The following is a 17,834-nucleotide window of genomic DNA, read 5'->3' on the forward strand; positions in this document are numbered from 1 at the left end:
TTAACTTAAAGTAATTCCTTATTACATACCTTTCAACTTTTGGAAGAGCTGATTTAAGATACTTGTTCAGCAAGTTAATCTCTAGCAATTAATAATGCCTTCCACTCTGGTATACAATTTCCCCTTTCTGTAGTCATGATGCAGCAGGACAAACTCAGGGCATGGAGGGCAAAATAAAATGCGACTTCAGAGCTGAGCAGCTGAGGTTTGCTCAGCTACAGAAGTTGTGTACCTGTTCTCAAGGAAAATTTAAGCTTTTTTCTTACTGACAAATGCAGACTAGACTTTGTTTATGACTAAGAGTTGACTAGTACTACTTGGACAGAAAGAGTGAAAATTGAAGTTTAAGTTTTTGAATTACAGTGCCCTTCATAACATGCACACTCAAAAACAAAGTTATCAGCTGCCATCAAATATCCAATAAAAATCTAAAATTAGTATTTGAACTTTTCAAATAGGTAAAGTCAACAAGCAGATCAAATATGCCTGAAGAAGTGTAAACGAGTACAGTCAAACAAATAGTAGTACTGAGCCCACTAACAACAATAAGCAGGGGGGGAAACTGCTTATGTTAAAAACCAGAGCATAGTATCATAGAAAATGAACACATGACAAAGATATAAAAAATATGTAGCAAGGCTGAACTGCATTTAAAGGTTCTTAAGTTAAATAAACTGATCTTTACTTACACCAGATCACAAGTCAATACACAAATTTTCAGCAGACTGTTACTGCTACTTTAACAACCTCACTTAAAATTCCTTTTCCTGTTTTCAAATTGAACAACCTCAAACACTCAACCTTTCTCCAAGTCAGTATACTGACAAGAAGAGAAATTAGTTTAGATAGCTTTAAATGACATCAGCTGTGCTACAAGTAAAATGTAACAGATTGCAATGTCTGGATGTTCAGTAGCACAGTATTTGTGACAGTGACAAATATGAAGACCTTGGCTGTACCAACAGCTGTAGGAATGGTCTGAGTGACAAACACATTGCCTTTATATGTCAGAGATTACTAAAAATATAAATAGATGCCAATATAAACACCATGGTAACTAACCTCCAATGTCTGCAGGGAGTAAGTCACTCAAACCAGTGCCCCATTCAGGTTGTGCACAAAAGCCTCAATCTCAAGGCCAGGCCTTGGCTTATGTATTTTGTTTATAGGGTGAAATGCTAAAACAAACATTTTCCTAGTCTATAGAAGAAAAACTAGCTAAATGGAAATGTAGCCTCTAAAGGTCAGGTTTGCATCCTCCACATTCCACTGAAATACTGTTTCAGTGGAAAAAGAAAAGATCTCAGACTCCATGCCTTCAACACACCCCCGTAGTCACTTGAGGAATGCAAATTATTTCCTTTGAGGTTATTTGATGAAAAGAGGATGCAGAGGTCACATTTTGTTGACTCGGGACTGTGTAAATGCGTTTGTAAGAACTGCTGAGCTCAGAAACCTTAGGGCACTCAGCAAGGAACTGAAGTCACAATCAAACTGAAGTCAATGATACTGTTCATTTCCAAACTCTTTGGGAGAGCACACCTTTACAAAATGAGAATTTGATCTTAGTTTGGGGGGAAAAAAATTCTGTGGCTCACTGTGTAGAGATTTACCTAAGCTGTACACAAATACAGCTATACAAGCACCACAGACTTCACTCTTATCTAGTCTAATATTTGTCTGCCTTAAAAACATTTATAGGGAAATCTGGTTTGTGTTCTGCCAAGAAGGCTGAATTGGACAACAGTATTACAGAGCTGCCTAATAATTCTTTATTACTGGAGAACGTTGTTAGGACTAATTCCTAAAGAGTTTAAAAGCCACTATATCTCAGTCAAATATATGTATTAAAACTCTTCCTGACTACAGTGATTCACGCCCTAAGAGTGCTGTACACAAAACCTGATGGATCTAGAAAGAATATATTTTAAGAAGTCACTGCCTTCTTGATTTGTTTATATTAATGTCTATTAAATAGTAATAGGTCTCATTTTGCTTCAGTACCACTGAAGTATGTTAGTTTTAATGAAATGAAGCACACTTCCCAGAACTACAGATCATCTCAGAGGATCTACATTTAAAGGATGAATACCAATTTCCTCACTTTTCATCTACAGGACAAGCATTTCCATTTAAAAGATACAAGCATCTCTGCTTTAAAGCACAAATAATTAAGGTCCTAAACTTAAAGTTTCAGGGAATTTCTAATATAACATTTGGCACTCTCCTTCAAATTACAGACAAAAGAGCAACTTCTGTCAGCCAATTCGGTATAAATTTACCCCGTTATTACACTCCTGATAGAAAATACAGAGTTTTACTTTTTTTCTTCCTTAAGAGTAAACTTGAACATCCCAGAAACAGACTAAACACAGAGAAAGGTAGGAGTACAGTAGGGAAAAAAAAAAAAAAAAGAAAAACTCTGTCTTAAAACAAGTCCTTAGGTTTGAACATATTCCACCCAAGTTTAATTAAACTGTGATTCTGACATTTGGCTTCAAGCAGCAATCTTTTATGATCTCTGTAATTAAAAAAACAAAAGTACAGCCCAGCTCAGTATTATGTGCATTCAAGTCTATTAAGAAATGTGTGTATTAACATCACATCTGGCAGGCTGTCAGCCCATTTGCTACACTGCAAATCTAAGGAGTCATTTGCATCATTTTGCAAACACAGGACTTTAGTCTACTTGCCAAACCTGCCTGCAAAAAGTCCCAACAAAAGCCAAGCAAAAAACAAGACACACAAACACAAAGGCCCTCCAAAACAAAACAATACCTGGCAGACATGGCTTCCAACAAGAGATTTATTCTAATTAAAGATTTAATCTAATTTAATCTATCTAATCCACAGGAAGCAAGTTATCTCAGGCATGCTCCCTTCTGTGCCACACCCTTGTCACTTCCAAAAGGACAGACAGCCTTTCCTGTCTTCCTAGGTCTCCCTCATCCAGAAGGAAAAGGAAACTGAGTGTATGTAGGAACAAGGGTGCACAGCAGCCAGCAGATCAGAGGCACAGGGATATGCCCAAGATTTGTTCTGCTTAGAAGCAGACATTGGTTTGCACCTGCTTATCTCAAAGATTCTCCATCTTACACTGAATTTGCAAGAGGAGGTCACATTCAATCTAAGTATGAAAAGATACTACAGGAAGATGGGACTGCATTCAGCTGGTGAATTTCTAAAGCTCTTATAAAAGGAAATTTCTAAGTTAAAGCTCTCTCACAGACTAATTTTTCTTGCATGTTTGTACTACTGAAGTGTAAAACCAAGCCTACTGAAACTTTGGAATCAGCTATACAGAGCTTGGACCCTGTAAGTCTGCTCTAACTACATGTCTTGACTAATTTGAGCAATTTCAGGATAACTTCACAGCCACTCCTTTTCAGGTAAGTGCTAAATATTAAAAATACAACTAAGAGAAACAGTAGCAAATAAACCATCTCACCTGTCTTCTTCACTGGAAAGGCCACAGTTCTGCAGTCTTGAAAGAGCTAAACGAAAAAATTGCTCTAAAAAGCAAATATAAACAAGACTAATGAAAACACTCAGTATTTGCAATATAAAAATAAGCATGCCACCCTGACCACAATGTTTTTAAACACAGTAGCGCACTGTGCATAAAAGCATCAAAGTCAGAACACTTGGAACTTAGCGCCACAAATCAACCAATGATGCCAAAGAAAATGAGGTTTATCACAGCTCCACTCTGAGTTTTTTCTGCCTTAAAATACAAAATAGCATGAGATCTGTATTAAAAAAATCTTAGTTACAGTAAATAAGAATTGGAAGAATTTGCAAGATCCACATCCTAACTGACTTTGGTTTTTCTTCTACCCACCTTCAGCTGACTCGAGTGTTCATACAGCCAGGGACAGTAACAGCATTACATGTCTTTGGAGAAGACAAATGTGGCCAAGCTAGACAGAGACACCTTCCCAGCCCACCCCTCGTGGGCAGGCTCCTGCTGGACACTTAATTTGCCTCAGAGGAGAAATCAACTCATTCCACAGATGGAAGGCAAATCAGAAGTCTAAAGCCCAGATTAGGAAGGTGCACTGTTAGTGTTAGAAACTCTGAAATTTGAGACTTTACAACTCTTTCCAAAAGGGTGGCTAAGGCTCTTAGGGTGTCAGCCCTATTTACTCTAGCCTGACCAAAAAGGGCAGTGGGCATGTGCCAGCAAATCTTTCAACAGGTCCAGCAGCCAGGCAGTGCCATCAATTCCCCCCTGTGACCCCTTCCACAGCAGGAGCAGCGAGCTCAGTGTCGTGGTTTAGCCCCAGATGGCAATTAGCGCCACAGAGCCATTGAGTCTCCACCACTTGAAAGGTAGAAGCATCATAAAAAGCTAACATTTGTATGGAAAAGGAAAGAGAAAGAGGAAAACCCGAGAAATACAAGTGATGGAGAATACATTTGCTCACCACCTACTGACTGATGCCCGTTCCCAGGCAGCAACCAGCCCCTCCTGTTTAAGTATTGACATGTTATATGACACAGAATAGCCATTTTCCAGCTGGGGTCAATTGTCCTGGCAATCCTCACCTCGGCTTCTTCTGCACCTGCTCACTGGCAGAGCTCCATGGGAAACGTCCTTGACTCAGAGTAAGCACTACTTAGCAACAATTAAAACATCCATGTGCTGTCAACATTATTCCCATGCTGAATCCCAAACACAGTACTGCACCACCTACTAAGAAGAAAATGAACTCTATTCCAGTCAAAACCAGGACAGCAAAAGGAAAACTTCAGTGATGGAACTGCCTAAACCTGAGGACTTCTGCCTCAGTAGGACTCTGGGTTCCAACCAGTTTAGGTGTGCTTGATTGAAGCCCATCACACTGACTCAGTATTTCCCCTAGCAAAGCATAGCTGAGTATCTCTAGCACTCCAGCCTACATACAAACAGAAGGAAGCTGAATAAGGTCCACTCTTCCTCACTCACACCTTTTTGGAGCTTCTCTGCTAAGAGGGGCAACCCCAACCCAGTGTTTTACTTGTTAAAAACAGGAAGGTGCAAGGTCAGAGAGACTGAATGAAACCATTAAGACACTGCTACACACCCCAAAAGGATTTGCATCAGTGCACAGGAAAGATCAGGTGGCTTTACAAACCATTTAGGTATTTCTGATTAAAAATAAGGTACATGGGAAATACAAACCTGCTCTCTTTATTCCATAAGGTAGTTCAAACTTATTGCTCCCCTGGAACTCTGCCACTCTGATAAAATCATTAGCGCACAGGAATGGGTATATTTTGTCAACACTGAGGAAGGAAAAAGAGAAGAAGTTTCAAAATCGCATGATGTACCTGCATAAGCCAGTAATTCATGCAAGTGCTTTGTGAAAAGCTCTCTCTATACTTACTATATAAATGGTAATTCATTTTTATCGTATTATCAACTCATTTTTAAAAGAAAAAAAAACATGAACACAAGGAAAGCAAACAGATGATGGAAAAGCATAAGATCTTGTAACAGAAAATATAGGCAAAGAGTGAGATAAAAAGACTTGTCTATTTGTTCAATTTATATAGACTCATTAAAATTGTGTGAGTTAAAGCTTACACCACGAGACCACGTATTTAAGAGAATACATAACCCAACAAGACAGTGAATAACTTCAGTTTTGAAAATAATAGAGGTAGAAAGGAAAATTAAGAGTTATTATTGTACATGGCAATCGAATAAATAAGAACAGGGTTTGAAGCTAGGTGTTTTAAATTGAAAATACCATCTTCTGATTTGAGCTGCACTCCTATTCCAAACAAGTGACACTGTATGACTGTGTTGACATTAGTAAGTTGTTTGGGGCAACAGGGGTGTATCCAAGCAGCAAAAAAGTATGGAGTTCTCATGTCCACATTACATGCATCTTGGGTATTTTATATTCTGGACTAACTCTAGAAGGGTCCCAGCCATTAGCAGCTGCACCACATGGGCTGTGCTCCTGCAGTGCATCTTCCAGCCTAAACAGATGTCTGAAAGGATCCTAGTGCATTCACACAAGGGCCACCCTGGGATGAGAAGCACGGTGTGGGGGGATCACAAGAAGGTTTGACTCAAAAGCACATTCTTCCTGCAAACTAGAACATGATGACATTATACCTTGTAAGAGTCATGCTAAAAAGAATGGGTCACCTCTTTGTTGGAAGACAGGAACCACAGAAAAGGGTCTCTCATAGCAGGGAAGGCACTCCTATTGCCTTAGTGCCAAGTCCACCCCATTGAGTGAACAGCATACACAAACATGTCACATGCTATCATGCCCTTGGCTTCACGTTTGAATTAACTAAGCACGCACTTAGTGTACTGGTTGACTTTGGAAGGATCCTCCATATTAGGTCTTAGATTAAAATGTTAACACAGAAGTATACAGTCATCAGAAAACCTAATATTAATCATAAAAAGTCCCAGTCAGCACGACTTGTTTGTCCACTAAGAACATTAACAGCTGTTAAGAAAACCTTCTCTTTCAGTTTCCCTAATCAACTACCTCATTCTTTAAGCTCTATGTAGTAGTCAGAAGATACTGACAGTAAAAAGGAAAAAAAAAAAACCAAAACACTATAGCTCACACACCAAGAAATGGGCCATAGCTTAACTCAGCAAGATCAGCTAGCTTTGAGACATGATGCACTAAATATCCATATTAAATTTAGTAACCTGCTTTGATGTTCAGAAACAGCTGCTAAGCTTAGACATAATAAATAATTTTCCTACTGAGAAAAGATCCTCAATTCTAGCTTTTCTAGCTCTGGCTCCTTTCCAATAAATAATTCTGAGAGTTTAGAAAACCTTTCAACCTCCCCAGGCTATTACCAAAATGCACAGAACACATCTTCAGCTCATGCAAACTGTCTGTATAAAGAAATTACAGAAATGTGTGAGACTGTCCTAGATCTGCATGTACCTTCTTCTTGCTGCGTACCTCTGAGCCCATTCCTGCCCCTCTGATGAACACTAGAACTACCCTGCTGCACCCAACACCCAGACAGCCTGGGCACAATCCATGGGCAAGGGAATTAGGATCACCTCACCAGACCAGGAGCTAACTAAAACTCAAAGGCTGCAAGTCTGCTTTGAGCGGCACAAAGTTTACAGGCTTCTATGTGCTTTAAACCCACAACAGCACTAAAATTATAGCCACATTTTCTTATACAGAAAAGCACCGGGGGGAAAAAAGGCCACAGTGTCTTTGTGCAGAGGCTTAAGACTCCTTCAGCCAGTTCTTGGTCTAATCTTTCCAAGCTTTCTCATGGCACTACTCAATGTTTGCTCCAAAATGCATAAATAGCCCAGTTCTATCTCAATCAGCACAGCCATTCCTTCCCCATCTCAATTCTCACAAAGACTCACCCTAGTAAAGATTCAAATGCTGGTTTCAGGAGACAAGTGTCCAATGCATTCCTCCTCTTGACAGCCGTAGGTGGCAGCCTGCAAAAAAACAACTCCAAATAAATACCAAGACCAGGAATAGGTAGCAGAAACAAAGTAAGGGAAGTTGGACAGATCAGATTAGTAAAAGCTGACTAAGGAGTTAAGATCACACCAAGATTTCATTACTCCCTCCCCCTGTGTGCTAGAGATGCAACTTTCTAATTGCAGCACAATTACTTTTACTAGCAAAGGCTTTTATCTCACACAGCTGCTCCAAGGGGAGCTGTGACCTCCCTTGCTTGGCAAGTACCAATGCAGGCATAATCAGAAGTGAGAACTGAGGCCCACCTCCAGAGAAGCATGACTCCTGGGCTCAATCACCCCTGCAACCACTCCAGATAGCATCCCCATCACTTCTCAGGGAGGAGACAAAGACTTGTTTGGAGAAGGAAATAGGGTACTTTAACGACAATTATATTCTTTGGAGATAAGTCATTCCACCCATAAAAAGGTAAAGACTTACACTCCTAAGCACACTCCTGACTTGGAGATTTAGCCCAATTAATCACAAATACGAAGACCAAAAGGGAAGGTAAAGTTCAGCATGAGCAACATGTGCCGCTGTCCTGCATTAAGGACAGAAGGATGAAACCACCACATCAGAACCACGAACCAGAGAGACCCTTAAGGTTAACTGATTTTGGTAACCTCAAGCTCTTACGTGAATACTGATGCTGAGAAAGCACCCTGTGAAATCTATCAGCTGGCCACCTTGCTGCTTTCCAGCATCAGCCCCACAGATGGCATTTTGCAGCACAGCTTCAGAGAGAAGAGAGGCCTGATATCAAGTTTTTAGCATAGGTGCTCATTAGTCCCACAAATCTAACTGCAAGAAGTCACAAGCATAAGAGCTGCCTATACACACACTTGAACACAACAACTGAAACACACTTCTGGTTTAGTAAGTTTTAAGCACTGAAGTTGCCCTCCAAGCTGTGCTAACTTTGTTCAGGTATAATTCAGAATTGCACAGATTTGAAAATTGTAAGCCAATGTCCTTCCAACAATTCACTGCTTGTTAGAGACAGTAATTTGAAGTGACCATAAATATTAAACAAACACTGGAAACATAACATGAACAAATTCCTTTTTGACAAACACCCTACTACTGTGTTTGTAACAGCAATAGCCACTGGACGGAACTGTACAATTGAGCAGGGAGCCTATCAAAAAAGGCTACAGATTTTAGCCTCAATCCCTCCCACCTATCCAAAACCAAAAGAAAACAACAACCCCACCACAAAAATACTCAACTGCTGAACTTACTGATTGTAACTGATTGTAACTCCACTAGTCACATAGGAAGGAGAAGCCCTCACAGAGGAAGTCTGTCCATAAAAGCTAATCCTGCAAAAAAGGGAAATGTCACAACACTGTGGTTTGCTGTAAATAGAAACCACAACAGAAAGCTATTTGTATCAATTGTACACCATAAACAAGATAAAGGGAGCACATTAACCACTACTTTTAAAAATTATCACTTATCTTCCTAACAATCTGGTCTGTCCTGGTCACAGCTGTGCAAAGACCAATGGAAACTCAACTTCTTCAAGTAAGTTCCCCAAATTTTAGGTCCCAAGCCACCTGTCCTGTGAGCCTGGAGACACTGAAGCCTCAATGCCCTCAAGGGCTGTTGCTGGGCCTCAACAAATCTCAGCTTTTCAAAAGGTGCCCCCTGCACTTGCAGTTATTCCCATGTGTAGAAAAGGCCTCTCCCACATCATTTATCAAACATTTAATGGAACAAACTAGCACAAAGCCCACATGGGGTGGAGGGGAATGTGGACACCTTATTTCTGCACTTCATGTAACTCCTCACCTGCACACCTATTTTCACGAACCTCAGAGGGGCTCCCTACCACTGAGGTCCTGACCTCTCCATACAACCAGGCTCAAATTAATTACTAGGTTTGAAAGTGACACAGGAGAACAGGTGACAGGACAAAACAATCATATCGATTTCCTCAGTGTACCAAAAGATCTCAACCACAAAACACACACAGAGTAGTAATCACTTATGATAACTAGCAACACTTATGGAGCAACACAAGAACTCACAGACACATCTCTCACACAGCCATGAGCTGTCTGCACTCTAAATGAACAAAGCATCACCATACCAATAGAAGTTATTTCTCCACAGATTTCCATGCAGGATACCATACATAACAGCAGCAGCCAGGATAAAAACCAGAAGAATTCGTTTCATGACTAACAAACCTGAAATGTAAAAAAAAAAAACCAAGGAGGAAACTGAAACACTAGATGAAATAATGCATGAACTTTCGCTAAAGCATCTGGAAAAGAGAAGTTACTGTTATTATAGACATTTTCTACAACCAGAAGTCTGAGAGGTGATCCCTCCACTTTGGTTTCTCACACAATGACCCAATGCCAGGAGCTGAATGCTGTTTTGCACCTACCATGTGTGTGTTCTTTGCATAGAAGCATGGGTTCACTCTAGGTTGTCTCCAAGGCCATGTGAGAGTAGAACTCTTCTGTCCACTGGCAGCCGTAAGAAACCAGCTGGCCTTTATAGGTGCCTGTGCTTCTCCTGTTTCTTGTGCCACACGCTATCAGTTTCCATAATTACACAGTTAAACAAGTATTGACACAGTGCAGGAGGCAGATAGGCTGATGCTGATGAAACAGAACCTGCCACAAATTTCTACTGCCTTTTTTAGGATCACTGAATGTTCTTAAAGCCCAGTTTTGACATTTAAAGCTGCACTGAAACTATCTGCTTATGTCTGCGCAGTCTTCAGCTACAGATACAAGCCAAACTTAATTGCTTAAGCAACAGAAAAATGTTATTTTCACACATTACAAAGTGAGGAAGAAAAGTTAGGATCCCATCTGTTGAACTTGTGAAATTACGGAGAATTATCAAAGAAAGGATCCATTTTTCAAATAGAGTTTTCACCTCATTACAGAGTCTAGTAAAAGAAAAACAGAGAAATATCTGAAACACAGATCTGGCAAGACAGACTCAAGGAAAATCTAGTCCTGTATTGCTCACATCTTAAACAGTGAGCAGCCTTATCAGTAGCTGTGAATGAATTACTGTTGCCTAATCTTGTGAAAGTCCAAAGTAGCCATTCTAGCCACAAGTTACTATGGAAATTTACTTGACAGGTACAGCCTCCTACTATTCCACTTCTCCCCTAACAGTCTCATGATTACTTTACTTGAGTGCAACCAGCCACTACTTCTTTACTCTTCTCCACTCATATCTTGCACCAGAATTTAGTTGTAGAGTTAGAGATATGGTTTTGTAACAGTACCTACCAGTAAGAAAGCCAGGCAATGAACGAAGTAGAATTTATCAACCTTAAGTATATCCTACAGGTTATCCTGCACTATTCTGGAGGAAATACTTCACAGGCTGCAGCTGTTGCAATTCCAACCTTTCAACTCTCTTTGGGAAGTAGCACTGCCACTTTTCAGCTCCAATTCCCTTGACTCTACTTGAAGGCTCGCTGCAGATTTGTCTGGACAGTCACTCTCAACTTCTAGAGCCATCTCTAAGTTTTTGCAGTAATTCAGTAAGAGTTTTTCCCTCAAACTCCAAAATAGTGGAAAACTCACCTATTGGGTTCAGTCATGTGTCATTAACAGCAACTGGCTCATGATCTCGAGTGCCAAGACAAAACACATACAGGACAAGTGAGGGATCAGGCCCAGCAGCATGGGTTTATGAAAGGCAGGTCTGGCTTGACCAGCCCGATCTCCTTGTATGACAGAGTGCCCTGTACAGAGGATGAGGGAAAGGCTGCGTATGCTGGGTACCAAATCCTTCGTAAAGCCTTTCTCAGCATTTCCCACAGCATTCTCCTGGACAAACTGGCTGCTCATGGTTTGGACGAGTGTGCCCTCCACTGGGGAAAAAGCTGGCTGGCTGAGCCCGAACACAGGTGGGGAACAGTTACATCCAGTTGGCAGCCAGTCAGTAGTGGGGCTCCCAAGGCTCAATGCTCTTTAATATTTTTAAAGAAAACATATGGTCTGGACAAGGGGATTGATTGATTGTCACTTTGCAGTTAACACCAAGCTGAATGGGAGTATTTATCTGCTAGAGTGCAGGAAGGCCCTGCAGAACAATTTGGACAGGCTGGACATGCCTAGGCCAACTGGAGGAGGTTCAACAAGGCCAAGTTGAAGACCTCTGTCTGGGTCACAACAACCTTAAGCAGCACTACAGGCTGGGGGAAGAGTGGCTGGATTGCTGTCTGGCAGAAAAGAACCTGGGAGTGCTGGTCAGCATTGGCTGAATGTGAGCCAGTGTGTGCCCACATGGCCAAGAAGGCCAATGACATCCTGGTCTGGGTGGCCAGTGAAATGAGGGAAGACTCCCTCCTCTGTTCTCAGGACTGGTGAGGCCACACCTTGAACCCTCTGTACAGTTTGGGCCCCTGACTGCAAGACAGACACCAAGGTGTCAGAGCAAGTCCAGAGAAGGACAAAGCTGGTGAAGTGTCTGGAGAAGCAGCAGCTCAGTGGGGACCGTGTCACTCTCTACACCACCTGAAATGGATATTTAGTAAGGTGGGAGTCAGTCTCTTCTCCCAGGAAGCAAGTGACAGGACAAGCAGAAACAGCCTTCAGCAGCAGCAGACGTTTAAAGTAGGTATCAGGGAAAAAAAAAATCTGAAGGGGTTGTCAAGGACTGAACAGTCTACCCAGGGAAGTGGTTGAATCACCATTTCTGAAGGTATTTAAAAGATGTCTAGGTGTGACACTTGAGGACATGTTTGAGTGGTGGATCTGGCAGTGCAGGGCTAATGGTTGCACTCCCTGATCTTTTCCAACCTAAGTGATGCTATTATTTACTTGAAAAAGACATTGCACTCTCTAGTAGTTTTTTTTCCTTTCACTATTAGTATTTTTACCCCGCCTGCTTTGAAAAAGTTTGCCAGAACATCCCACTCAAGTGTTTAGCCTTACTCCCTAATTCAATCAGTGCAAACTTCAGCTACACAGAACATAACAAACCAGCTGTTTAGATAAAGTTGCTAAACTAGCAACTGATGAAATTGCTGATTTTGCTGACTTCAGTGTAAGAAAGAACCTTGCTGAAGAGTCAGACCAAGCTACAAAACAGAGAAAAGACAAGGAAAAGCAGCCCATAAAGGATCTACTAAAAACCAAAAATATAATTTTTAACAGTATTTTTCACAGAGGAGAAACGAAACTGTTCAATTTGCAAAGTGTTTACAATGACATTCATACAGCCTGGATAAAAAAAATATTAAAACACAAGAAGAGAAGTCAGCATCATTCTTCAAACAGGATCCCAAATAAGGGATCTGTAACAACTTCCTGTGTTTTACATATTAGACACTCAGCCTAGCACAGTTGTGATAATGGGTCCACCCCAGCTCCAAACAACCAATCATTAAGAGTGTACCTAACACAGCCCTAAGACACATCAAATGGTCTTTAATTATATAAGTATCTTCTCACCATCCCATGCCCCAGTGCCTGACTTCATTCTATGTTTCAGAGAAAGTTCTGTAACCAAGAAAGTCTTCCTTAAGAAGACTGTTTTTCTTAATCTGGTTTAGTAAACAGAACCATTGTCTTGTTTACAGAAGAAATTATTCTGGGACTATTTTTAATGATGACAGCATCTTCCAGCTCTTCCTTCCCGTTTTAAAACAGCTGAGTGTTGTAGAAAGTTAATCAAAGGGAAACAAACTCCTACGATGCAAATATCGCGCTAGAAAATTCCCATAGTCAGAGATGCAAGAAAATAGGGAATTGAGAAGACACAGTTCAGATGGAAAACAGCAGTTCCATTCCACTTTATTCACTTCAACACAAGAGCCAGCAGATTGAAGCAATCATGTGACAGAGGCCATGGTTCCTTCCCTTAGGTCAATGTCAATCAGTTAAGAAAAATGAAGAAGACAACACTGGAACTCAACTACTCAATTTCCTCCTCTTTCTTAAAACCTTACAGTGATCTCCACAATGAAAGGAACAAGGAACCCAGTATGACCATGTCTGATGATCATGGTGTCAGCTGGTCAATCTTCTAAAAGCAACCAATGGGATATGGAAATGCTGCAAAAAATGCTTGGGCATTTTTTTAATATTAATCTAAGCTAACTTCTGTGGGTTAACTTCCCACCTCCCCCAGAGGACAGAGACAATTACAGAATTAGACAAGAAAGACTCTATTATGGTATTAAGACAACCTCAGAGATCAGCCTGTATCTCCTATTGACAGAAAGATTCCCCCAAGCTCCCATCAACCCACCAGAAAAACTCATTTGGGTATATGATCTATCAACTACATAAGACTTGAGGCTAATATTTTCTTCCCTTGATGGAAGCAGGGAACCCCAATCCTTGTCAGAGGCGCATTATTACATACAATTAGTTTTTATTCAAGTACAGTGTGGTATCTACTATGAGCCACTATCTCACACCCTCTGTTTATCTTCCAACTTACATTTGCAGACAATGCAGTGATGCCACAGAACGAACCCTGCAGGAATCTACACCTGTTGACCAGGCAGTCAAATGACCACACTCATCACCCTTCTTTCATAACTCTTGTAAGCCTCCCTTTATTCCTTAAAAATTACTAGTGTTAATAGCACAATGCAGGAGGCTTTTCCATCCGTCCTACTTATTTTGTAAAGTACCTCTGACTACTACTGAAGTTGAGATAAGAAGTATTTAACTATAAAGTGGCTACTACTAAATTAAATACTAGGCAGCTTAAAACAATCTTAGCTCCATAAACTGTCAGAAGACAATTTAAGTTCTTTGGTGGTGCCATTAAGTGACAGCCTGAAAATTTCAGCTCACTGGGACCTAAGATTCCTAGCCCTTGTAGCTATGGGGGAGGAAGTGAGCCTGAAAACATGCTTTGAGCAAAACTTGAAATTTAAAGGGACATCACAAAAAGCACACAAAAACCTAAAAAAGGTTTAAAAAGAAGCATCAGAATTTTTAAGATGTAGTCAGTATTTTGTGGCTTTGAGCTTGTGACCTGCAGCACTGCTTCCTTTTGGTCTGGATGTAGCACATGCCCAGTGAAACAACCATGCAGCAAGAAGATAATTGAGGAAGGAGCTCTCTCATCATCATCTTTCTCAAGCTGTAAAACATGAGCACATTATGGCACAGATGTATTCTGCCAAATCTAAACGCTATTCATCTATTCACACTATTCACTCTTTCAGTTCTTGCTCCAAGTATGTGCCTAATTACACTGTTCATTAATTTTCCCCCTCTTCAGGAAGGGAATGCTGCAGAGGCTACCCAACAGCATGCCACACCGTCTAAAAGGTACTGAAGTCAGTTCAGAGCTTTCCCTCACTTCCATGCACCTGAAATTGTCATAATTTCTAATGTTCTTTATCATCATAGTTTAAGAAACAAAAAGTCCTCAGAAATATTGTTTAAGCAAGAGGTATTGGGTTATCCTAGTAAAGTGGCTCGGAATTAAAACTAGTTTTCTAACTCTCAAACAACACAGACTTAATTTTGAAGTTGTACTTTTGAAGTTGTACATTTAGCAGCATCAGAATTGGTAAAGGTTCTTGTTAATCTGTTGTGCCCCACACCAAACCAAAGCAGTTATTCCGGTTCCTGAAAACCTGTACAAGCCATGACGCTAAAAAAACCTAAGTTTTACTGTGTCAAAATGTCACTAAGGGCTGCCAGCATCATACCACATCATACAACATATACAAGTAACTGCTGCCAAAGTTACTCCCTGCACTGGAAGATAAAACACTTTCTGCCCTAATCTCTTCCAACAACATGGGGATAAGCAACAGAGGAACAACTTGCTGTCTATGACAACTGATGCCTTCTTCCTCTCCAAGAAAACACCGAGCTACCCATTTTACTTCTACAGTATGCAGGTACCTGAGGAAAGAAAAAAAAAAAAAAAAGAAGACAGTCTTTCTCCAAACACAACTTCTCTCTGTTAAGGAAAGTTTCCAATGTTTCCCCTACCATTTTCTCTCTGTCCAAGGATATTGCAGCAAGCCTGACAACAAATAGCAAGATAACCTTTTCTCCAAGTACCCAACAGCAAGCAATAATGTCCAGTAGATATGATATCAGAGCAGTAGAGATGTTTAAAAGATTTAGTCAATCTTTGTTCTTTATCAGCTCTCACAGGCAGAAATGTAACCTCTGTTGACATTAATTTACTGCGGAGACACAAACTAGAGCTGTGCCCATCTTTGACCTAGTGCAGCATTTCAGGGCAGGCTGCAATAGACTGGTTTTAGGGCCTAAGCACTTATCTCCCTCCTCTTCATCATCCTGCTAATGGTGAAACATATTCTGTACCATAAGAGACAGCAATACATTTATGACTTTGTGGACAATTCAGGATTCTTTTATTCCTTTTCTGTCTTTCAATAACAGACACTGGTATTGTGTTCTTCAGAACATAACTGCCAGCTGGGCCAAGCAAAATGTAAAAACAACTTAGTATTTTTCACTAATGATTGCTATTTCAGTTTGCTTTTGTCTAGAGTCTACAAGATCTCTGCATCACTTTCCCACTGGTGTTACTGTGCAGACACATTTATAATCTCAGAAACTCTCCCTACACAAGCATATCCTTTGGCTAAAGGATACTGATAAAGATTTCAAGTCCAGTTAAGTCTATTGTACTTTCAGCCCTGCTAATACTAATTTACCTAGAAAGCACATCTGTTGGAAGAGGAAAGTTACCTGCCTTCCCAAAGGCTGCAGGAACAAGCACAGTTCATCCCTGTGTTTTGGGCAGAACAGATGACAGCACCTATAGACCTACAGCTCTCCAATCCGTATCTCCAGGTCCACACATTCTCAGCTCAGCAGATCAAACAAGATCAGAAAAACACAAGTTTGTAGCCTTCAAAGACAACATGTTATCAATACAGAGGGTTTGGCAAAAGCTGCAAAAGACCCGCATGCCCTGACTTACAGTCTCATCACCATGCTCAGACTCCCGTGTTCTTACTGCATGAGATAAAGTGTTATCTGTTCAGTGGTTAACTGCTTTTTCCCTCTTCCTCCCTTGTTCTGCCTGAGGACCCAGGAGTTCTGACACACAACCCACAGCAGGGGCAGAATCTGAAAGAAATTAGAGGCTGCATGCACTCATCAGACCTAGGCTTGTACATATGCCTTTGCTCGTCTTGGAGAGCAAAGGCATACGTACAAGCCTAGGTCAAGTTACAAGCTTTTTAAAGCTTACTAAAAGAGGTCCCAATTTGGCTGCAAAAAAAAAAAAAAAGCTGTGATCCTGCTCTCTGAGGCACCACAATCAATTATGTGCACTGTTTCACAAAGATATCACTTTTGGGCCTACTGATGCAAAATTTCACATCACTTCTAACTGACATGAAATATCAGCTCCACAGATGAGAAACACAAGCACAAAGCATCAGCCAGTGCATCCTGCCAGAAAATCCTGGTGAGCAAAATACAAGGGACCACAGGCACTGGGTTCCACAGAAATGGCCCTTGAATAGGGACAGTATTCAGGCCGAGTTCTTTAGCCCTACTGAGAGGCAGAATATGTCACCTCCAGCTTGGGGCTATCACAGGGCTGCTATGCCACCCTTGAGATCTGAGCTAGTATTTTGGCTTATTATCACAGTGCAGTGTGGATGGCTGGCACCAGCTCAAAGTGACAGCATGCTCCATGGCATGCTACACACACACCACTAAAACTGCAAGCACAAAAAAAAAAATAACTGAACTGATATTTTTCAGCTGGTAAATTATAGTTTTAATTATTTTTCCTTTCAAGATAGAAAACAGTATTCTTTAATGTTCCCAGATGGTTCACTATTTAGTCCAATAATGGACACACAGTTAAACACTGCTAACTCAAGCTTAAAAGTGGATGGATCCAAATCCAACTTGTGGATTTGAGGTGAAAGAGAATAATAACTGCTGGATTCTCATCTAACTGGTACTTTGTCACTATCACAGATTTCGAGAAACCTTGCCTATAATAACAATCAAAAGTAAGATCAAGTCCACAGCCTCATCTTCTTGCCTGTCTTTGTGCCTTGAGATGAGGGAGGACAAGAAGCAGACAATCTATGCAAAGGCATACATAAGTTGGGAAGAGATGTTTCCATATACTTGCCCTGTCCTGACCCTCTACAGCCCTCCCGGCAGCACACTTCACTTCTTTTCCCTCCTTTTTCCTCCCGTGGACTCGTATAAAGATGAGCAATTTCTGTCACAGCCAGCGGCCACAGAGATGCCATGCAGTACACAAACAATTATTTGGGGTTTGGTTAGAAGCTAACCTGTGTGCACAAAGTCAAACACAAGTATGAGCTGAGCACAAATAGCTCTGCTTCCTCAACTTCCAAAGCTTTAACCAAACATAAAAGAATCCAGCTCTAACTATATC

General features: G+C 40.9%; 1 protein-coding gene across 19 annotated transcripts in view; it reads right to left on the reverse strand.

Moving 5' to 3' along the window:
• The window catches only part of ST3GAL6 (ST3 beta-galactoside alpha-2,3-sialyltransferase 6), a 167,180-nt gene that overhangs the window by 137,174 nt on the left and 12,172 nt on the right, over nucleotides 1–17,834 (reverse strand). For 8 of the 19 annotated variants that reach the window (XM_050976337.1, XM_050976342.1, XM_050976344.1 and 5 more), the window contains 5 exons: nucleotides 9,562–9,661; nucleotides 8,708–8,788; nucleotides 7,361–7,438; nucleotides 5,165–5,268; nucleotides 3,449–3,512 (listed from right to left, as the gene is read on the reverse strand). In XM_050976337.1, coding sequence (XP_050832294.1) covers nucleotides 3,449–3,512; nucleotides 5,165–5,268; nucleotides 7,361–7,438; nucleotides 8,708–8,788; nucleotides 9,562–9,650 — 416 coding nt within the window. In that variant the 5' untranslated portion in view covers nucleotides 9,651–9,661. Of the gene's footprint in view, nucleotides 1–3,448; nucleotides 3,513–5,164; nucleotides 5,269–7,360; nucleotides 7,439–8,707; nucleotides 8,789–9,561; nucleotides 9,662–9,864; nucleotides 14,218–17,834 lie in introns of those variants that run through there. The other 11 variants (XM_050976379.1, XM_050976367.1, XM_050976392.1 and 8 more) reach the window with 5 other exon arrangements.

The sequence above is a fragment of the Serinus canaria genome, chromosome 1 (genome assembly GCF_022539315.1).
Source record: "Serinus canaria isolate serCan28SL12 chromosome 1, serCan2020, whole genome shotgun sequence".
In the NCBI taxonomy this organism is placed as follows: domain Eukaryota; kingdom Metazoa; phylum Chordata; class Aves; order Passeriformes; family Fringillidae; genus Serinus; species Serinus canaria.